Below are 21,586 nucleotides of genomic sequence, written 5' to 3'. Positions count from 1 at the left end.
TGGTAATTTTTCGTTGATAGTGCATATTTCCATATTATGCCCTAGAAGTCTCGAAACTAGAAATCATAATACACGCCGATGCCTCGAAACAGGTAACTACGATAAATCAAAATACTTGAAAATATATGTGGCCCCACCCCTGTTCAAAGAGTTCCGCAATACACCCGATAGGTACAATATCTTTCTACAAACAAATCAATGTTTCTGTGTAATTTGAAAAAAAAAAAGTAGGTAATGAACTTCCAAGGGCACTAAGAATGCAATCGGATAGCAAAAATCCTGGATTTGATGGAATTATATGAAAATTGGCGCATTTATTATGGGCAACACCGGAAAAGCGGGAAAACTCTTCCAAAAATAAGAATTTTTTATAGTTAGTGACTTTTGATTGTGCACATTTTGTGCATTTTTCGTGCATATTTGCATGCGTATTTCGGCACTTTGATCGTGCATATAATCAGATGTCTAATTATGATGATGATGACTATAAGATAATATAATAGCAATTGAAGACGTAACTATAACAATTTGAAATGACCGTTTTTTTGGATACTTTAGGACCGGGAAACCAACATTGGTCGAGCGACCCATGCCGCCGCAGCTTTGTAGTGGCGAAGAGCAAACGGAAACCCATAGCATAGGTCATAAAGTGGCATTTTTTTATTCTTAAAGTTGCCGTCGCTTGCGGCAAATATCAGAAAGCCTCCTTAACTCCATTAGACAGAAATTATCTTATCGGCGTGAAGAGTCAACAAACATACAGTCAGACAGACAGATAGACACACTTTCGCATATTTATAACACTCGTAACGATTATATACAATATATTGTAACAGCACTTACTAGAAATCAGTTTAATACTTTCCATATTAAAATACGTCACTCGTCACATTTCATATTATATTGACATTCAGGTAGAGCGATATGCAGCACAAAAATCCTATAACTACGGATAATATACAGTATTATATGATACTATATTTATATTACTGTTCCCCGCAACTTCGCTCTCGCATACAAGTCCATACTAATATTAATGAGAAAGTGTGTCTGTATATTACCTTAAAAGAGATGTTATGATGAACGGTTATGATGGGTCTATAATATTTTAATTCATCGAGCCCCATACGGTCACCGGTGACCGAGACTCAATAGAAATTCTATTGTGTCTCGTTTTTCCACGATCGACGAGTGATGAGTAAAACAAGACTCAGACAGTGTAGGTTTTGGTAATTTCTAGGTATTTCTAGTACAATATTGGTCTTGGACTTGGCCAAATCTGCCTGATCTCGGTATTGGATTTGGTTTTTTTTAGTTTTAGGATAGTCTCGGTCTCGGCATTGCTTTTTTGCAAGACCAAGACTAAGGCTGCTAGACCGATTTTGCTCATCACTAATTTTAAGCATCTGGAAGGGACATAGAGGCGAGTTGTCTGCAAAATGTACGGTTACCCCAAGTTAGAGTAAAATTGCAGACACCAATCTAGTAACTTATAAATATATTTCGCCAAGATTAGGCTTTTTCAAAAATCAAATTTAAGTTTGAACTTTACATCATAGGATAAGCTATAAATTAATAGCATTAAATTATATTATATACCGTATAATATCAAAAGTTGTATGTGTAATAGACAGAATTGATTTTGAATTTATGACATGCGTAAGAAAAAACAGGCCAAGTCCGTCAAGACTATACAAAATGGTTCCGTATTTAGGGGGTTAATATTTAAAGACGTCACTTATCGTTTTTAGTTACGATAAGTGACATCTTTAAATATTAATTAAAAAAAATACGTTCTGTTCTCTAAATACTATTTTTTACAAAAATTTGCAAAAAAATTTCAAGTACCATGGTTTGTGTAATAAAACCTCGTGAAAGGTAAACGGATGTTAATTTATATTGGTAGTGGTAGTAGATGTAGTACTTAGAAGGCAAGTAATCTGGATAATCTAGATTGAATTCAATATCTGGGTACGGAACCCCAAAAAGGATATTGTGTGTTTGATGTTCTTAAATGGCTATATTTCTTAATGTTCGGAGCTTATTAAGGTAAAACCGAGGAATGAAAAATTTTGCTTCGTTTTTATCGTATTTATATTCGCTTCAGGGGATGTGTGTTATTGAACGTGCTTCTGAAAATGAAATTATCCCAAACGCTGCAACATGCTGACATTAAAAAAGTTATATTATTAATTTAAAAACCCTTGTTCGTTTATTAGTTGGGGGTTTTAATGTGTTTAACTTTTTATAATTGGAGAATTGGCATTTTAACACTTTGACCATATGAATAAGTTGTTCATTAAAATAATAATAATAACTTAAGAACCTTATTATTTTTATTGTATTAACTATATTATTATTAGTTTTTCAATAAGTATTAAAGTAGAGACTGATTATATTTTTATCAATGTTTCTGTAGCCGTAAGGAACATAATAATAATTGATTTTGAAAATTGAAGCATCAAGTAAAAAGATCATTCTTTAGTTCAAACATAATAATATTATATTAGATTAGACAATAAATAATTATATTCTAAAAGAAGTGTGCATCAATATATCAAATAGTTTTTAGATAACGTCGTCTTCCATGTACTATCAGAGAAGTTGACTCCTATGCAAATCGGGGACCTAAGTAGTTTGGTTGTGTTACGTCAAACCCAGCTGACAGATCACAATTAACATTGAATTGACATATTCGACCAAATAACGTTGGTCTGTCAATTGCATAGGAATCAACTTCCTCGATGGTACCTCAATGCGAATGCTCAATGTGTTACCTTATCACGCCCAAACCACTGAACTAATTTTGGTCAAATTTGGCATGGAGATACTTTGAGTCCCGGGAAAGGGCATACAATACTTTTTATCTGGTAAAAGTGTATGAATTTTGACGCAACGGGGTTCCGGGCCTCATCTATCTACATAGATGAGGCCCGGAACCCCGTTGCGTCAAAATTCATTTGTCGGGCAGGAACCATACATTTTTACCAGCTACTTGAATATATTATTATCATCACTCATCAGAATATCAGTGCAGCAGACTCGCTGCTAATGCTGAGCTGGGGTCCATTTTTGGCTTCACACAATATAATGTTAAATTAAATATAAAATTCTCGTGTCACAATGTTAGGCCGCGTACTCCTCCGAAACGGCTTTACTGATTTTAACCAAAATTTATATGCATATCCAGTGGGTCTGAGAATCGGCTACTGGGTACTTTTTATATTGATAAGTGAATTTGTTGAATAAATAATAGTAAATTATTACAACTCGAGACTGACGGCGACCATTGTTTGTGCGACGGGATAGCAATGGACGTTGCCATGGTGACATACTTATTTAGTCACTCCAATAAAATAATACGGGCAAAATAATTTAAATATGCCAAAGAAACGTTTGCCGGGACAGCTAGTATAATATATTTTTCAATTTGATTTTGCCCTTTTGTCACATCGTTTCGTATCGAAAACTGACCCTTAACTTCATTTTAACCTAATAAACTCACTCGAAAAGCTACACGACAGGTATTGTAAAACAAATAACATTAGAGAAGTGAAACGGTTGAATGAAAATAAACGAGTAGGACGCGTAGCGCATGGAGAGCGGGACTTGCACGTAACGTCCAAACATTCGATCTTTTATCGTTCTATCTATCTTTTATAACCTAACGATTAGGTTAAATAATGTATTTATAGAAAGTCTAGTCTTGCAGGACACAGCTGCTTTTTTTGTTTAGAAATTAGTCATCGCGTGAGAAACTGACAACTTTAGTTATGGAATAAAAACTATTACGGCTCATAGCATAGACAGAGAGACACATTTATGCGTTTAAAATAAAATAAAATATTTTATAAAATATTTATTCAAAGTAGGTATCATAAATGCTCTTTTTGAACGTCGTAGAAAGAACGAAGAAACTAAGATGCCTACCACCGGTCCGGGAGCTAACCCGGCGAGAATAACCGGCGTAAGAAACTCGCACGGGGCCATATTTTACTAAAAAGATGGAAAATTAGAATTTTAAAATAATATAACAAAGTTATGGCTTAAAGCTATGTAACAGAAATAAATGAGGATTTTACAACTTCGTTTCTCAACCATGCCGCAATATAATCTTTATTCCAAATTTCATAAGAATCCGTTTGGTGGTTTGAGTTTGAAGCTTAGAGACGAGAAATTCGTATTTATAACATCACTATGGATAAAAGGTTGGCAGAATGGATAGATCATTTTATATGCATGCCAGCATGCATCAAACTAGATTAAAAACCGAGTGCGAGTCTTATTTCTTATCCGAATTTTATGAAAACCAACCTAAGTTCCTCTAGAGTCTAGATTCTTATCTATTTATATAAATAAAAATTAAATTTTGTTAGTCTCGCTAACGAGAACTCGAGAACGGCTGAACCGATTTGGCTAATTTTAGTCTTGAAATATACGTGGCAGTCGAGGGTAGGTTTATATCAGGAGACAAGGTGATACGTAGTTCACCGGGCCATCTGGTAATTAAATAAATATTCGGTAAGTACATTCCCTTTGAACTACAGTTAACACGTCATGCGCCTGCCCACAAAATCCGCTAAAGTCCGCCATTCGTTAACTAAAGTAGTCATAACTCATAATAACTCTACAGTGTGTAACAAAAATAAGTGGTAATACTTTAGTGTGTGTACCTTAATGTTCCTTGTAGAGAGTTCACTGTGAAAGTAGCAGCTCTGAAAGACGAAAAAATTTTTTCACTTTTGTATGGGCAAGGACCCGAGCGTCACGAATTTTCCCATACAAAAGTGAAAAAAAATTTTGGTCTTTCAGCGCTGCTACTTTCACAGTGAACTCTCTACAAGGAACACGTACACACCCTAAAGTATTATCACTAATTTTTGTTACACCCTGTATATCAACGATTTAGCTAACGTTTTTTTTCTTACGTTATGTGAGGTTACGTGTCGCTACATTGTTTATGGGTGTGTTCCAAAATACAACCCAGTATACTGGCCAGTGCTCGTGACATCTAGAATCGACGTCATATGTTGATTCATTAAGGAATAAGGCAGTGCATTGACTTAGGTAGGTATATTTAATGACTTTATTGGGATGTCATTATTATACGTCATACTTGTCTCACCAGTGGCAAACCAGTACAATTTGGCGTCGGACCCAAGATGTCCTAAAATCTAAATTCATACAAATTTATTCGTAAGTTTTAAAAGTGTAATAAAAGTAAGTGATGATACTTTAGGGTGTACCGACACCGTGTATCCGGTGTATGTGTACCGTATGTAAGGTAGTTAGAGTAGCAAAGCTGAAAGATTTTATACGTGGGAGAGCCATGCTTCGGCACGAATAGGCCGGCTCGACCGGAGAAATACCACGTTCTCACAAAAAACTGGCGTGAAACAGCGCCTGCGCTGTGTTTCGCCGAGTGAGTGAGTTTACCGGAGGCCCAATTCCCTACCCTATCCTTCCCTATTCCCTTCCCTACCCATCCCTACCCTTCCCTATTACCCTATTCCCTCTTAAAAGTCCGGCAACGCACCTGCAGCTCTTCTGATGCTGCGAGTGTCCATGGGCGACGGAAGTTGCTTTCCATCAGGTGACCCGTTTGCTCGTTTGCCCCCCTTCTTTCATTAAAAAAAAAAGAGCATTTTTTTGTGATTTCTATGGGCAATTTCATCAATTTTCCCATACAAAAGTTAAAAAAAGTTACTCTTTCGGCGGGGACCACCATACAACATACACACCCTAAAGTAATATCATTTTTGTTAAACTCTGTATTAAGTATTATTATTATTGTTTTTAAAATTTTCTTTTCTCCCTTGCGGGGTCAATTAAAGTTGCCTACAGTAGCTGTCCCTGTAGGCTGTATTTAATATTGTAAAATAAACCGTGTAATTTTTGTCAACTGATCCGAAGGTTCATATTACTGACAAACTTTCCTTTAGTGAAGAAGGGGAGTTGGGGCGTCCATACGTTTGATGTTCTTCAAGGATTTGGGTTACCCATCTTGGGTTTCTAGTAAAAATAATAATAATATTAAGTAGTCAAATATAATTTTTATGTGACCGCACTAAGACTCTACTTATTACATTTTTAATTCACCCCCCCCCCCCCTGGATACCCCCTAAATAATTACTTAGTTTTTTAATGTTAGAACATTAAAAATTCGTTAATTATTTGCCGCCTTAGTTGACGAAGTTACATTCGTCAAAAAATAATATAAATTGTATTCGACGAAGAAAAATATCGCGCCCACTTAAAAGTGTTTTATATCTCAATTGAAAATAAAGATTTTTCCTTTTCCCATGATTGTGGAATGAAATACTCATTAATTATATATTATTATATTATACTAGATGACGCCCGCAACTCTGTTGCGCCAAAATTCGTTTATTGCGCGGGAACCGTACATTTTTACGTGATGAAAAGTATCCTATGTCCTTTTCCGGGTCTCAAAGTATCTCCATGCCAAATTTCAGCAAAATTGGTTCAACGGTTTGAGCGTGAAGAGGTAACAGACAGACAGATGGAAATATGGATATGGACATGGTTTTAAAACCGTCTAGATTAGGAAAATCTAATTTATTAACCTTTTCTTTTAAGTTTTAGCTTCTTAAAGACTTTTCTTTTGCCTTTGAAACCTAATCGGGCTAATCGTCTATTTTCCTGAAAAAAAAAACAGTCGTACTAATTATTTTGTAAACTATGTATTAATTTCCTTTATTTTGTATAATAAAATAAAAATGTAGGTTTGACGCCTTCGTTGGTTATATTAAATAATGGCTAAATAGTTTTTTAAACATTTAGATTTTTTCGGTGGTTCATGCCCAATTTTTTTAACAAAAGTTGATCTATTCACTATAACCGCTTTTGATTGGCTCACGTCATACATTAATGAATCAGCGACACTGTTGTGAAAAGATAAACAACTTGATCAAAAGAACGATCATACACGGGAATTAATATAAAAGATAATATCATAAAGCGTTATTTTAGCAACATTTTATCATTTACCTGTACACCTAATAATAGTATTTTAAAAAGATAAAACCGACTTCAAAATTGTACGAAATCGAGAATTAAAATTCCCTATCTCTAAAACTGCTCAACCGATTTTGATGAAACTTAAAGAATTCCATAAGTTGAATAATACCCCGTAAGTACAACAAAAAAAGAATGACTCAAGTCGGTAGTTCTGAAGATATGCGAACACAAACAAAAAAAAAATGCGTACATACATAAATACGTACATACACTTTTGTAATTTGTTACTTTGTTCAGATGCTGATATAGACTAACATATACGAAAACTGGGCAGTTCTGGAAATATAACATACGGGTCGAATTGATAACCTCCTTTTTTTGAAGTCGGCTAAAAATACAATTCTCTCACTTAATTTTCACTCCTCTACACATGTGATTACAAAGATTCACCATGTGTAAAAAATCATATTATAATGTAAATAACAATAAATATTAATAGTGCACGCGTAGGGCGGGAGCGGATATAAGGGCGGGCGGGCGGCGCCCACCGCACTCAGCGCCGTACTCTTCGACGTACACACATCGACAACGGACAAACCGGACAGACGACATGGCTTTTGGGTAAGTGTTTTGTGTATTAAAAAATTGAAATGAAAAAAAAAACAAAATTCGATTTTTTCGTATTTGAAAAGTTTTTTCTAAATTCAAAAAAGTAATGAAATTCGACTTTTTAAAGTTATTTTATGGCGAAAATAAAATATTTAAAAGATGCACTTATATAACCGTTTTAATAAGGTGAAACATGAAGTTTTAAATTGAACTTAAAACTGAATTTATTACATAAAATATAAATTATTTTATTGACACTAGGCAGGTACAAAACTTTTTTCATTCCTCGTATTTAAAACTCGACCTTTTCCAAACCTTTTCTAAACTTTGCATTTGAAATCATAAATTCTATCTTTGTAAAAAGGAAGAAATTAAGATATCACTTAAAACATAAATAAATAACAATTTAGGATGATTTACATTCAGTTATAGACAACAAAAGCCAGCTTTCATTTTATTGTGTTTTTCTCTAATGGTTTAAAATAGAAAGTGTTATATTAATATTTAATATACCTCCTTACTTATATAAGTAATAGGAGGTATATATATTGGTATACCAACAAAATATACTGCTAAATACATTTTATTACAGACTACATAAATAGCTATACTTACTATAATAATAAGAATAAATTTATGTAGTCTGTAATAAAATGTATTTAAGGTAAAAGCACTAATGGCAGACGCTTTAAGGAAACATGGAACATTTGAATGTTGTAAATATATATTTATTAAAATAAAGGATTGATAACTTCTTCCATGTCTTCAGTAACTCTTACAAAATAAAACTATTATGATTATTCACTGACAAATCAATTAAAAAATATATTATTGGTCTTTTTGTAAACTTAGTCATAACAACTAATAGATGACATCACAGTAAACGAACATCACTAATAGTAGACACCAATATGAACTAATAGTTGACATAGAACATTACATTACATTTAACATTTTTCCTATTATTAGGTCTTTATTTGCCGTTTTTTCAAAAGATTTCATTTACTTCATCACAGTAACTACATTCATATGAAATATTATCCACGTTGTCTTCTTCCATGCTAAAACTATCTTTCCTTTTATTTTTAATTTTTATAAAAGTATTTTTTCCTAGCAAATTTATTTTCAGTCTTTAGTCTCCATGCTTCTCTTGCCTCTTCTTTTTTCTTCTTTCTTTTCTCAGCTCTCCTTTTTCTTCTTTTTACTATTAAAAAACTAAAGCAATCGATTTTTAGATCAGACAAGGTCTAATATGTCAATTTTTAGGTACTATCTAATTTGTTAGCTTGTTAATAGAATTATATTTTCAGAGAATATTGATGATATTTGCAGTAGAATAAACTACAAAATAACTTTAGTATGTATTGCAAAATGATGATATGAGTTCCATGTCATCTATTAGGTTTTTTACATTTTCAAGAACTAATAGTAGACACCCTTTATATTGTTAGGAAAAATGGATAAAAAATCACAAATAAACATTAATTAGTGTATACAACATGACCGTTAATCCAATGAAATCAATAGAAATTACAAAAAATCAAATAGATGTATTCAAAACTTACGTGCAAAATTTCGCCTTCCTTAACCTATTTGCTAAGAAACTGCCGAGCGCGTGTTGACGCGGTCACATTATTTACGAAAACTGATCCCATTTTAAAATTTTGTTCCCGAAGGCGTCCCTAATATATTTTTTCACGTCAACAGATAGCTTGAGAAGCTTATGAAATTTATAGTGTTGATAAAAAATTAGACTAATTCTTATTTTTATGGTATTTTTGTCGTAAGTGTCATCTATTAATTCCGAGTCCGAATAAAAATAACACGTTTATAATAAAACAGTATAATACGACTACGTTAATATTATAAGAACGACAGATAAAATCAATTTTAATTTATTGCGGTAAATCGAAAACCACATTCCAAACTGCGACCATTGTGACACTATTCTTCCACAACAAAAGTACAATTGTGGTTAACAAGGGTGTAAAAAATACATAACTTCACAGTATTAATTTTAGAACTAAATAACTTACGAAAGAACAAAGTTTACACAAAGTTTTTCATCACTAATGCGTTTGTTTTAATTTTTATTATTCACTTCAAACATAGCTTATTCTCTTAATAAATTCATTTAGCGTTAAATGAATCGTATATAAAACGCTTTTGATGTCGAAAACAGAGATTTTGATACTTTCAAATCACGTTTAGTTGTAATAAAAAATAGCATAGATAGCACATAAAAAATATTAACAGTCCAACATAGAAGCTCCTTCTTTTTTGGAGTCGAATAAAAAGTAACTTTGTAAGCGACTAATGGGTTATGAAAAACTTTAAAGATTATAATTTTATTAGGTGCGAAAATTGTAAAACCAATGTAACGACTTTTAACTACAGGTTGTAACAAAACTAAGTGATAATACTTTAGCATGTGTATGTGTTCCTTGTAGAGAGTTCACTGTGAAAGTAGCAGCGCTTAAAGACCAAAATTTTTTTTCACTTTTGTATGGGGAAACTCGTGACGCTGGGGCGCTTCCCATAGGTACAAAAGTGAAAAAAAATTGGGCATTCAACGCTGCTACTTTCATAGTGAACTCTCTGCAAAGAACATGTACACACCCTAAAGTGTTATCACTTAGTTTTGTTACACCCTGTATAATATTTTTCCCATACACCGAGTTAGTTTAGGCACAACAGTTTTACAAACCAACATACATATATACTTACTTACATATTAAAATCTTTTGCTTTAGTTGGCACAGTCTGGTAAAAAGGAAGAAAAGTGTTTGTAAGTCGCCTTCTATCAAGCGAGCGCTATAAGCTCGTTTTTCTACTTAATTGAAAATACCGTCTTGAATGTAACTTAATAATGATGTGACTTTAATTTAATTGGCACTATTATTTGAAAAGTTCTTTGTAAATTAAAAGTCAAACGTAAAATTATAGAGCGGTCTCTTAATTAACTGTGAGTTTTAGTGACATTCCGCCGTAGATTTAGGGTCTGGGGCAGCTATAATCAACCTGCGGCCCGCGGGGGCTTTTTCAATGACCCGCGTATAGTTAAACCGTTTTGGAATTCACGCCCACCGCTAAAATAGAGTAAAGACGATGTGAAAGTCGTGAACAATTTATCTCCTTCTGATTCCCAGTTTCTTAGTTTTATAACCGGAGTTTTTCTTAAACTCCAAAACAAAGCTTTTGATTGGCTGGCGTCAAAAAATTAACCAATCAACTACGCTAGTGAAAAGATAAACTCGGACTGTCAAATAGTTCAGAAACCGGGCATGAGTCGCTAATTTTGAAAAACGTTATTTTTTAACCCCAAAGAGTTTCAGTTGGAGCCCACTACCGAGTACCGAGTACCGCGACACCAAGACCAAAGTCGTGTTTGGGGCCCATATAAAAAAGGTTGAGTAACACTGGTATAGGGATAGCTCGCGGATTGTATTCTAAAATATTTTACCGTTGACAGATTTGAATTGTTATAAAACCCTACTTTTACTATTAAATCTATATTATAAGGCTATAACAAGGCTAAATAATAAACAAAAGCCCTTGTAGTGGTTTCGCGAGAGACATATATAGGGAATGTTATTATTCGACAAATTTACTATTCGAATAATTGGAATATTTTACAAAAATGTTCGAATAATTCGAAAATTTAAAAAAATGCTGAAAACTCTGAATTTAAGTAACACGACGCTTCGTAAAACCTTTTTGTTAATAGTAATGAAGTAAATAATTCTAATTTTTTCTAAATCTCATTTTTTATTTTTTTTTATTTTATTGGAAAACAACCGCCATATTTGTATACGCTGACAGTGCGAAACGTGATGTACTGTCGACAATCTGTTGACCGTACACAAGTAATACAAAGAAATTACAAAAGAAATTACATACTAAACTTAAAATAAACGATAGTATACTCCACCAAGTTTTCACATATTACTAAAAAAAAAATATTAACCAGTACTATGTTCTTTTTTTTTATGAAATAAGGGGGCAAACGAGCAAACGGGTCACCTGATGGAAAGCAACTTCCATCGCCCATGGACACTCGCAGCATCAGAAGAGCTGCAAGTGCGTTGCCGACCTTTTAAGAGGGAATAGGGTAATAGGGGAGGGTAGGGAAGGGAAGGGAAGGGAATAGTTGAGGGTAGGGAAGGGAATAGGGTAGGGGTTAGGGGATTGGGCCTCCGGTAAACTCACTCACTCGGCGAAACACAGCGCAAGCGCTGTTTCACGCCGGTTTTCTGTGAGAACGTGGTATTTATCCGGTCGAGTCGGCCCATTCGTGCCGAAGCATGGCTCTCCCACGTATGTCTATGTTTCCACGTTTCCATGAGAAATGCCCCAACATCATGAACTTACACTTTGCAGATACAACAATTAAAAAAGTACGGTCTAACTCTTTCAGTGCGACTTGTCAAAGTAGCGCTGAAAGAGTTACTTTTAAAAGAAGTAAAAGTATTTAGTTTAAAGTTAATGAGTTACTGTAAAGTAAACTCTATACAATGGCCGCATACACACCATAAACTATCCTCACTTCTCTATGTTACACCTGTATATCTATTTTATCTATACTTTAATATTATAAAGCGGAAGAGTTTGTTTGAACGCGCTAATCTCAGGAAGTACTGGTGCGATTTGAAAAATTATTTCAATTTTAGATAGCCCTGCATTTATCGAGGAAGGCTATATGCTATATTTTATCACGCTAAGACTAATAGGATCGAAGAAATAGAAGAAAATGTAGAAAAAACGGAGGAAATTATTTGAAATTGCTTATTATATTAAGAACTGCTTTAGAAATGAAGGATAGACCACGTGAAAGTATATAGGTTATTTTTGAAGAAAAATGTAGAGTTTCCGTGTAATTTCTAAATTACGCGGGCGAATTGCGTGGAATATCTAGTATAGTATATTATGATATGATGTGGCCGCTAGCTGTAAGACAACAGGTTTAGTGCCATTAAAACGTTACTTAAGCCGTACCGTGCATCACCAACAGCCTCTCCCTATAAAAAGCGTTTTTAAGGCTCCTAACCGACCTTTTCTACATAAGTGTGTGGATTTTTCCAAAATCAAGTCATCGTAGACCCAAATTTTTCATTAAATGGTTTTCAATTAAACTTTTAACTTACTTACCTAAGTTTAAACAAAATTTCAATGATATCACAAGAATAACTGTAACAAATAATACTAGACTTTAGCGCTTTCTTGTGAGGTAATATGAAATAAATTAATGGGCTTATGTCAAAATCTTCATTTAATTACAGTTAAGTAATTAATCATCGTCTCTGAGTGCTGCAGTATATTACATACCACTCCTATTACATCAACCGATAGATCCTTGCATGTGCAATCTAACACTGGTGTACAACTTTAAAACCTTACTCGGCAAATAGGTAAAGGTAGTAAATTTAGGACTTACTGTTTGATTAATTAATTACTTGAATTTTCAATGATTCAAATTTTTTTGTAATATCTTAGGTATATCTTATATATAAAATTCTCGTGTCACATATGTTAGGCCGCGTACTCCTCCGAAACGGCTTTACTGATTTTAACCAAATTTTATATGCATATTCAGTGGGTCTGAGAATCGGCTACTGGGTACTTTTTATATTGATAAGTGCATTTGTTGAATAAATAATAGTAAATTATTACAACTCGAGACTGACGGCGACCATTGTTTGTGCGACGGGATAGCGATGGACGTTGCCATGGTGACATACTTATTTGGTCACTTCAATTAAATAATACGGGCGAAATACGGGACAGCTACACGTCTCATTATATTTTTAAAACATACAATACATTACTTGTAACCTTTTACTAATATCTTAAAATATTGCCCATGTTATATTAAGTAACTATATACCTATATTAGATACTTAAAATTAAAATAATTATATTATATATACTAACACAATATGTGGCATACTACGTCGCTAACAAATTATTGGATTATGGTATACCAGGCTTAACAAAACCCATCCAAATAACAAAAAGAGTACTCTTCGAACGCTGCTACTTTCTCAGTGAAGTCTCTACACACCCTAAAGTATTACTTTGTTTTGTTACATTCTATATACTTTAAGGCTAGTAAAGTTTTAGCTAGTCGCTGCTAGCTATATTTTCAGACAATAGGGCTTAGGCGGGGTCCTAAAACACTATTACCCACCCCCTAGGCTTGCTCGCAAACTTTTCTCATATCTCGATTTAATGGCTCCCTAATCTGTCATCAAAAAAGGTTTCTTTGAACATTTTTCACAATTTAATTTACCTGGACTATAGTACGGCAGCCTTCGCCGGTTTTTTGCATATCTTTTACGTTATTTTATACTTATTTAAGAAGCTGGCCGCCATATTTGTTTGAGATTAACCTACTTTTGGGGAAACAGTGGATAAATATAGAATTGAACTTTTTACTGCAACCATAACATCGGCGGTTTGGATTTTGAGGTGTCTTACATTAGGGTTCTGACTTCTGTTGTTTTCTTTTTACGTTTTTTATTACGTTCGGATTTGGCATGATGAACCAATCACACTTCATGATCCTTTCAGTTTAAGGTCATTAAAAAAATACCTTCCCACTTATAACACTAAACACAGTAATAAACAGACCGTCCATACCTATGTTTGAATTATTAAATACTACGTGGATAATGGATATTGCCCTTAACATCATTGCACAAAAATTTCATGTGTACATTTTTGTGGGATAAAAATATCTAAGTATGTCCTTTTCCGGAACCCAAAGGATCTGTAAACCTTATTTCAAAACCGCTCTAGCCGTTTAAACTTAAAGACTATAGACATCATTGGCGTACCCAGGGGGGGGGGGGGGGGGGCAGGGGGGGGTGAAGCTGCTTACCTATTCTGCGCAAAATGAAGTGTTGGCAACAAAATATCTTTTCAGTCAGATTAATGAAATTAAATTTTTATGTTTTTTTGTTTTTTAATCTACCAGACTGACCATATCTTCTCGAAACAGGTATGCTGCCCCTGCCCCCCCAGCTGAAATCCTGGGTACGCCCTTGATAGACATACAAACAATTCTGCATTCAGTATGGATTAATAATCTAGCTACAGAACCCCCAAACGCACATTCTCCGAATGACAAAACTAGTGAGAGTCAACTTGGAATTTTTGGGCAAATTCCCGGCAAAATTCGGCCGCGTATTGCGGGATTCTTTGAAACGTAACACCGAGACCTGCTCATACATTCGGCGTCGCGGGTTACAAGGAGGCTTTATGATAAGAGTTGGATTGTACAGAAATATAATATACTAGATAACGCCCGCAACGGGGAAATTCGTTTGTTGCGCGGAAAACTTGCATTTTCCCGGCATGAAGACTATCTTATGTCCTTTCCCGGGTGCAAAGTATCTCCATGCCGAATTTCAGTAAAATCGGTTCAGCACTTTGAGCGTGAAGAGATAACAGACAGACAGACACACTTTCGCATTTATTAGTATGGACTAGATGACGCCCGCAACTCTGTTGTTGTTTGTTGCGCGGAAAACGTTTTTAAAATTTTGCCGCGTAAAGAGCTATCTTTACTGATAATATTATGTAGAACTTGTTGAAATTAGGGTCGGTAGAGTTAGGCCGTGTAGATTCAGAAGCTTGGCTCTACATGAGATCTGTCATCATTTTCACAGTGCAAACCTCACTTGTGGTGGTCGTCTTGGCAACATTTTTCATGAAATGTTTTTGGTGGGATTTGTTATTTTCGGCGTCTCAAAGTATCATGTCAAATTTTAATAGTTATTATTAAAATCAACAGAAAAAGTAACAGAGTCACACTTTAACATTTATGATATTATTATAGCACAGAATATATATTAATAGTACCAAATTATAGTAACGATAAAGGTACATAATATAATATATCTGTAAACTACGAATAATAAATAATGAAATGCCGACACAAAAATATAAATGAAACAAGTGTGGATTCCATGCTTGTTTACTGTATACCTACGGGAATATAATATTACTTATTTTTTCCCTTATAATTTGAACAAACCTAGTAACTTACGTACATCATCGTCTAATATGTTATATAGCTATATATGGAATCTACATTTTTTTGATTTCAAACCATTTTCCGGTCCTAAAGATTCCATTTATACAAAAAAACGACCTCTGTGGCTCATTTGGTGGGCTGTTGGTAGCCGGGGGTCGCGGGTTCGATTCCCGCCGACGGAACAAAAAAGTTTGAAAAAGTTCGTGCAGGGTCATGGATGTGTATTAAATATTATGTGTATCATCATATATTTTAGATTTTTATTATATTATAATAAAAATCTTACATATATTATGTATAGTATAAAAGTATTAAATATATTTCTATTGTCTGGTACCCGTAACACAAGTCCGTCAGGTACTTAGAAAGCGACCACACTGACGTGGTGTAAAGCGTCCATAGATATTATTATTATTATTATTATAGTTTTGAAATTATTGTTACTCGCTTCATTCACTCATGTCTTTAATAATTATCAGCATGGTGTCGGTTCTTGACGTATGGAGCACTGGCCAGTATACTGACTTATAATTCGGAACACGCCCACAGTTAACAGTCCAAAGCTTGTATGTTATATGTTGGCATATACTGATGGTGATTGTTTGTGCACTACGCAATATAATTCCTGTGTAGCTTGTAGCTAGCGGCTGACAAGCTGATAATTGGAAATGTTATTCCGTATGTAGAGTGTTTAGGTGTATCATTAATTAATATTACTCGTATATTTCGGAATGTCATAAGTGAAAAGATCATTTCATCATCAGAGTCAAATAGAAAAGATCATTTCATCATAAAATTATAAAATATGAGTAAGCGTAGCGTGCCTTGGCAGAGGCCCATATAAAATTGTTTTGGAGGCCCTTAGCAAAATTAAAACTTCAATAAAATCGCATAGAGTGACTGTTGATCTCAATCTGTACGCGGATAATAAAGGATTTGCTTTAATTTGTGAATTTCAGAATATAAAATTAGGAATGTTTTTATTATTTTTTGCATACGCACATTGGTGACCCCATGCAAATGCAAAAAAACGCAAACAAAGTAAAAACAATGTGTCCCAGTCTCTATTTTACTCGTAGCTCAGATACTTTGCGTATCCCCCGCCCCCTCGGGGGAAGGGACGGGGGTATGTGGGACTCCCTACAAGAGGTCTACCCACTAAAACCCCCCCAGCCCTCCGTCATGCGCCTAGTGCTGGAGGGACGGGAACCACGGAGCGACTACAACTCCGCCCCTGCCAGCGCGCTGCCGCAACCGGCACCTTCTTCCAGCGGCTTCAGCCGCGTACCTCACCGAGAGCCCCCGGGCCTATAGAGAGGCTGTCTTCTCGGGACCTTTTATGCGGGCGGGGATCCCCCGATCGCCGCCCGCGGGTCTAGGCCTCCGTCTCCATAGCGGCAGAGACGGGCTGAGCCCGCGCGCCCTAGGGCTTCGGCTTTTGCCGAGCCATCCTGCACAGGGCCTTCTCTTCTCGGGGAGCCGGCTTTTTCGCGGCAGATGGACATCCTCTGCCGCCCAGCACGTGCCCCCTTTCCGCCCTGCCAGCGGCCTCGCACAGGGCGCAGTTTGGCTCTGCAGCCCCGCACTCCGCCGCCTTGTGCCCCGGTTTCCCGCAGCGGAAACAAGTCCCACTACGGTCCACCGGGCACTGGCACTTGGCAGCCACGTGGCCGGTGTCCTGGCAGCGGAAGCAGCGCGTCGGCCAACAGCGTCACTCTCGCCGACACCCAGCCAACCCGCAACCGCCCAGAGCTCGAGAGCTTCTTGGCGGCCGCGACTGGGAGGCGAATCCAACACGACCCGTCCCCCCGTGGCCCCTCTCTTATTGGCCCTACCCGAACATCGCCGGCCAGGCACTCTCCTTCGAGTGCGACCGCTTCCGTTACTTCGGCGGCCGTCACTGAGTCGTCAAGGCCGGCGATACGCACTTCAGCGCATGCAGCTGGCCGCCCGACTTTCACCTCTTGAGGCAGGACGGTCTTGAGCCTCGCGGCAAAGGCTGTAGATGGTGTAGCCGCCCCCTTCTTCCTCTTACCCTTTGGACCCACCTTGGTCCAAGGGGTCTCTGTACCAGGGGAGCCGATGGTCGCTCCCCCCTGTGCCGCCTCCTGAGCGGCCATTGACGGCCGCTTCTTCTTTTTACGGGCCTTTTTGCCCTTAGGCGCCGTAGATGTGGCAGGGGCCTCTTGCGGGGCCGCAACAGCGACAGGCGGTCGAGTCTTCTTCGCATTGGCCGGTTTCCCTTTCGCCTTTGGCAGAGGGGGTCCCGGCAACTCTTCTTCGATCGGCGCCACAGCGCTCGCGACGGCGTTCTGGGTTTCACCCCAAGTCCTGTCCGACGCCAGCGAGGGCCTTCGTCTGGGCTCCGGCAGGAGTCGGTTCTCCAGCCCGGCCAGCCTGGCGTTCAGCATATTGCCGAAGGTCTGCGCGTTCGCGCGGGAGACCTCGGCTAATAGCTCGCGCATGTCTCCTCCGGTAGGTTGTGAGGCCTTTTTGCGCACCTCGTCCAGCTCGTGGCGTAGCACCGCCACTTGCTCTTCGAGGCGTGTGTTTCGAGCCTCCAACACCTTCACTTCCTCAGATGTGCTGAGGTCCGCCAGTTTGTTGAAGACCATCCATATGGTCGCCACCGATTCCTTAAGGTACTTCTGGTATGTTCCCTTAAGGTTCGTGGACTTCTTGGTAATCATTAAGATGGTCTTCAATGACGCCGCCACCGTCCTGGTGATGTCAGCGCCCGTCCATTCCTTCTTGGCCTCTTTTACCGAAGGAGAAGTAGCGGCGAGGTCGGACTTGAAGACGGAGCTGAGCCACGTACGTGCAAGCTTCGCATTGCTCGCTTGTTCGGCAATTTCGTCTTCGGCCTGAAGCCGGAGGGCCTCCTCCTTTTCATGGTTGTAGTCGGCCTGCGCCTTAGCCAGGCCGACGTACTCTCCGGTCGTTGGAGGGCGGCCACGTCCTCTCTTGGGTTTCAGCGCCGTCGCCTTGCTAGTCGACGGCACCTCGTCAGTCTCGTCCAGGAGTCTCCTTTTTAAGGGAGTCGTACGTCCGGATGGTGCGGGCAACCCCACGGAGTCCAGTGACATATTGCTGCCGGACGCCGAGTAGCAGACCTCGCTGTCTCTGTCTTCATCGGTAGGCGGATCCCGCTCCAGTGCGGTTAGGAGCACCACCGGATCCGCGCGCTTCTTAGCGCTACCCTTCCTCTCCTTCTTTTCGTCCTTCTCTTCCTTTTTCTCCCCCTTCCTCCTCGCAGTAAGTGGCCCCTCCGTATACACGGACCGCCCGCCGCTCGAAGGCGACGTATGGGATTCTCCGGCCCCCTCGGAGCCGGGACCCACCCGGAGATTATTTTCCTTGCTGCGTTTTTCCATCATCACTAAACTCCGACATCCCGGGTCACGGGCCCTTTCGTCACACTGTGGGCGCAGCCATTCATACACTCAAACACTCGCCCATACCGGCGTTCAGCCACCCCTACCGTGTCACCGGGAAAACGCTCACGATGGCACGGGGGAGGTGCCCAGGGACACGACGTGGACGGACCGGTATCGCCCCCATTATTTGCGATCCCTAGCAAAAATAAGTTAAGAAAAGGTTTAAAATCAATTTAACACACGACCTTCTATTGTATTTTGTTTTAAAAGTAACGTAGGTTGTTTGATTTGAAATTTCAATTATTGCCATATCAAATGCTTGGTTGGTTTGCCTCCCTGAGGAAATCAGGTATCAATTTTTCATATATAGTAAGAAATATAATTTGGCCATTCGTTCAAATAAAAAAGTAAAACAGCGATTTTAAATAGAGAACGCTTATTTTTTATGGAGGCTAGAGCAGCTATGATGAAAAGATAATTTAGAGATTTCATTTAAAATGTTTTTCTATCTAATTCCCACACCGGTTCCGGTGACGGTGGCCGATTTCATTGAAACCAAGGCCAATTACGCAGGAGTAATTTTATAGTGCCCAAGTGTGTGCGCAGTACACAAGAGCACTCTTTATTCCTTTTACTCTCATAAGTCAGTGGGACGGACGACCGACACGACTGGCGAGAGATCAGGCGCAGGAAAGACTTTTTACATGCCCATCCGACGCATGGATCATCTTACTCGTCAGACAACTTATTAAAAATCTTAAAATATATGTATAGTATAAAAAGTATTAAATATATTTCCGTTGTCTGGTACCTGTCCTTTAGGTACTTAGCACGGGGCCAGACTGACGTGATGTGAAGCGTCCATAGATATATAAATATATATCTATGGACGCTTCACACCACACATAACATGTTTCCAACGCGGAAATCGAACTCATGACCTCCGAGTCAAGAGCGGAGCTCTGAACCACTGGACCACGGAGGCGTTAATGTTTGTCTAGAAGTCTGGCAAATAAATTATTAGATTTTTTTAAATTTTAACTTTAAATTATATTGGTGTTGCTATATATGGTATGCCTGTGCTTTAATCACTGAGAATGTTGACTTAATAATATGATACGTTAGCTACAGTATTACTGGATTCTGGCACTGTATAAATGAAAACATTTCAAGCTTCCATTAAGCAGTACATGTACCTACGTAATCATTCAAAATATAATTATGTTTCAATCCAATAACTGAGCTGGAATTATCCTTTTGCTTGCGCGCGCTTGGGTCCGTATTCACTTTGATTAGTGCGAGTGCAGGTGAATTAGGAGAAAATAAAGGACTTGCACTAATCAGTCGCTGTCCACACTTACTCCTGATTACTAATTACCTGCAATAATCACCTGCACTTATCACTAATCAAAGTGAATACAGGCCATAAGTCAATGTAAATTAGAACTTTTAAGTTATCGTCATAATTTAGTTACCAACTATTACACAATATAATTATCCAAACCCCAGTTTTTGTAGTTTTGTTAGTAGTTTATCTATGTAGCATAGAAACATCCCTAACAGTCAAATGTCAATGGTTAAAGTTTTGACGCCAGCTACTTAAAAGTGCTATTAAAGTTGAGATGTAACATGTAATTCGATAAACCGATGAATTTCAGCATCTTTTCTCATATTGTAAGGATAATGAGAAAGACATATAATTATATAATAAGTATTATAGTGATGAAGTATTGCCTACCTCATGTTACAATACTTATAAGTATTTAAATTTTCAGTCCTAATACCTTAATATTTTATCGGTGCTATATCGGATCTCTCAATATAAAAACCTTTTTAGAAAAAAAATATCCACAGCAATATAGAACCTCCTCGTTTTTAAAAGTCGGTTAAAAAGCAAACAAGATGGCGTCTCAAAATGTCCGCATGGCAAAAAACTTTCGTACTAATTAACAACTTTAAAATCCGCGTCCCACCATGAATTTCAACTGGGTGTTTAGCATTCAGTATAATTACACGAGCTATTTGCATACTTATTTGTGTGTTAATACGGCGCAATTAACAGCGCGTGGCGCGGCATAATGCCGCCCGGTCACTATCCATCATGGCGGCCAGCTGTCAGCTGTCACTTTTGCCGCCGAAACTCTTGAGCCAATTAAAAAGTCAAATATTTTTTTTCGTTGAGAGGCAAAGCCCCATCTTAAAGTATTCTTTAGGGGTGTCTGGCAGTGGGAAACAATTGTCATAAATATGCGGCTGTAGAAGACAAGACTTATGTAGAAAAGAAGTAAAAGACAAGAGTTATGTAGACAATAATAATATAAAAAAGCTATTTAAGGGAGTTTTATATTATGATAATAATATTATCTATGGATAGCTTAACCGAAGTTCGCATCTGACCATCTATCTGCCTTAAAAATAAAAACACATTAAGCACGTAATAGGAGAAGCACTTATCTAAATAGCACCAATAAAGATGGCGTTAAAAAGGAAGAACTGGATCTTTTACAATCACAATATCAACATCATCATCTCGTCAGTTTATGCGGATCTAAATTATTTGGTCAGGTTATGTCAAATCAAT

The 21,586-nt window shown here is 37.5% G+C and overlaps 1 protein-coding gene across 2 annotated transcripts in view; it reads left to right on the top strand.

The window, feature by feature from the left end:
* The first annotated feature begins 7,553 nt into the window (after nucleotides 1-7,553).
* Nucleotides 7,554-21,586, top strand: part of LOC121735772 (myosuppressin-like) — a 43,620-nt gene continuing 29,587 nt past the window's right edge. For both annotated transcript variants that reach the window (XM_042126697.1, XM_042126696.1), the window contains exon 1: nucleotides 7,554-7,602. In XM_042126697.1, the coding sequence (XP_041982631.1) occupies nucleotides 7,592-7,602 (11 nt within the window). In that variant the 5' untranslated portion in view covers nucleotides 7,554-7,591. The remainder of the gene's footprint in view (nucleotides 7,603-21,586) is intronic.

This window comes from Aricia agestis, chromosome 18 (assembly GCF_905147365.1).
Source record: "Aricia agestis chromosome 18, ilAriAges1.1, whole genome shotgun sequence".
In the NCBI taxonomy this organism is placed as follows: domain Eukaryota; kingdom Metazoa; phylum Arthropoda; class Insecta; order Lepidoptera; family Lycaenidae; genus Aricia; species Aricia agestis.
The sequence above is the reverse complement of the archived record's forward strand: the minus strand, read 5'-3'. Positions and strand labels throughout refer to the sequence as shown.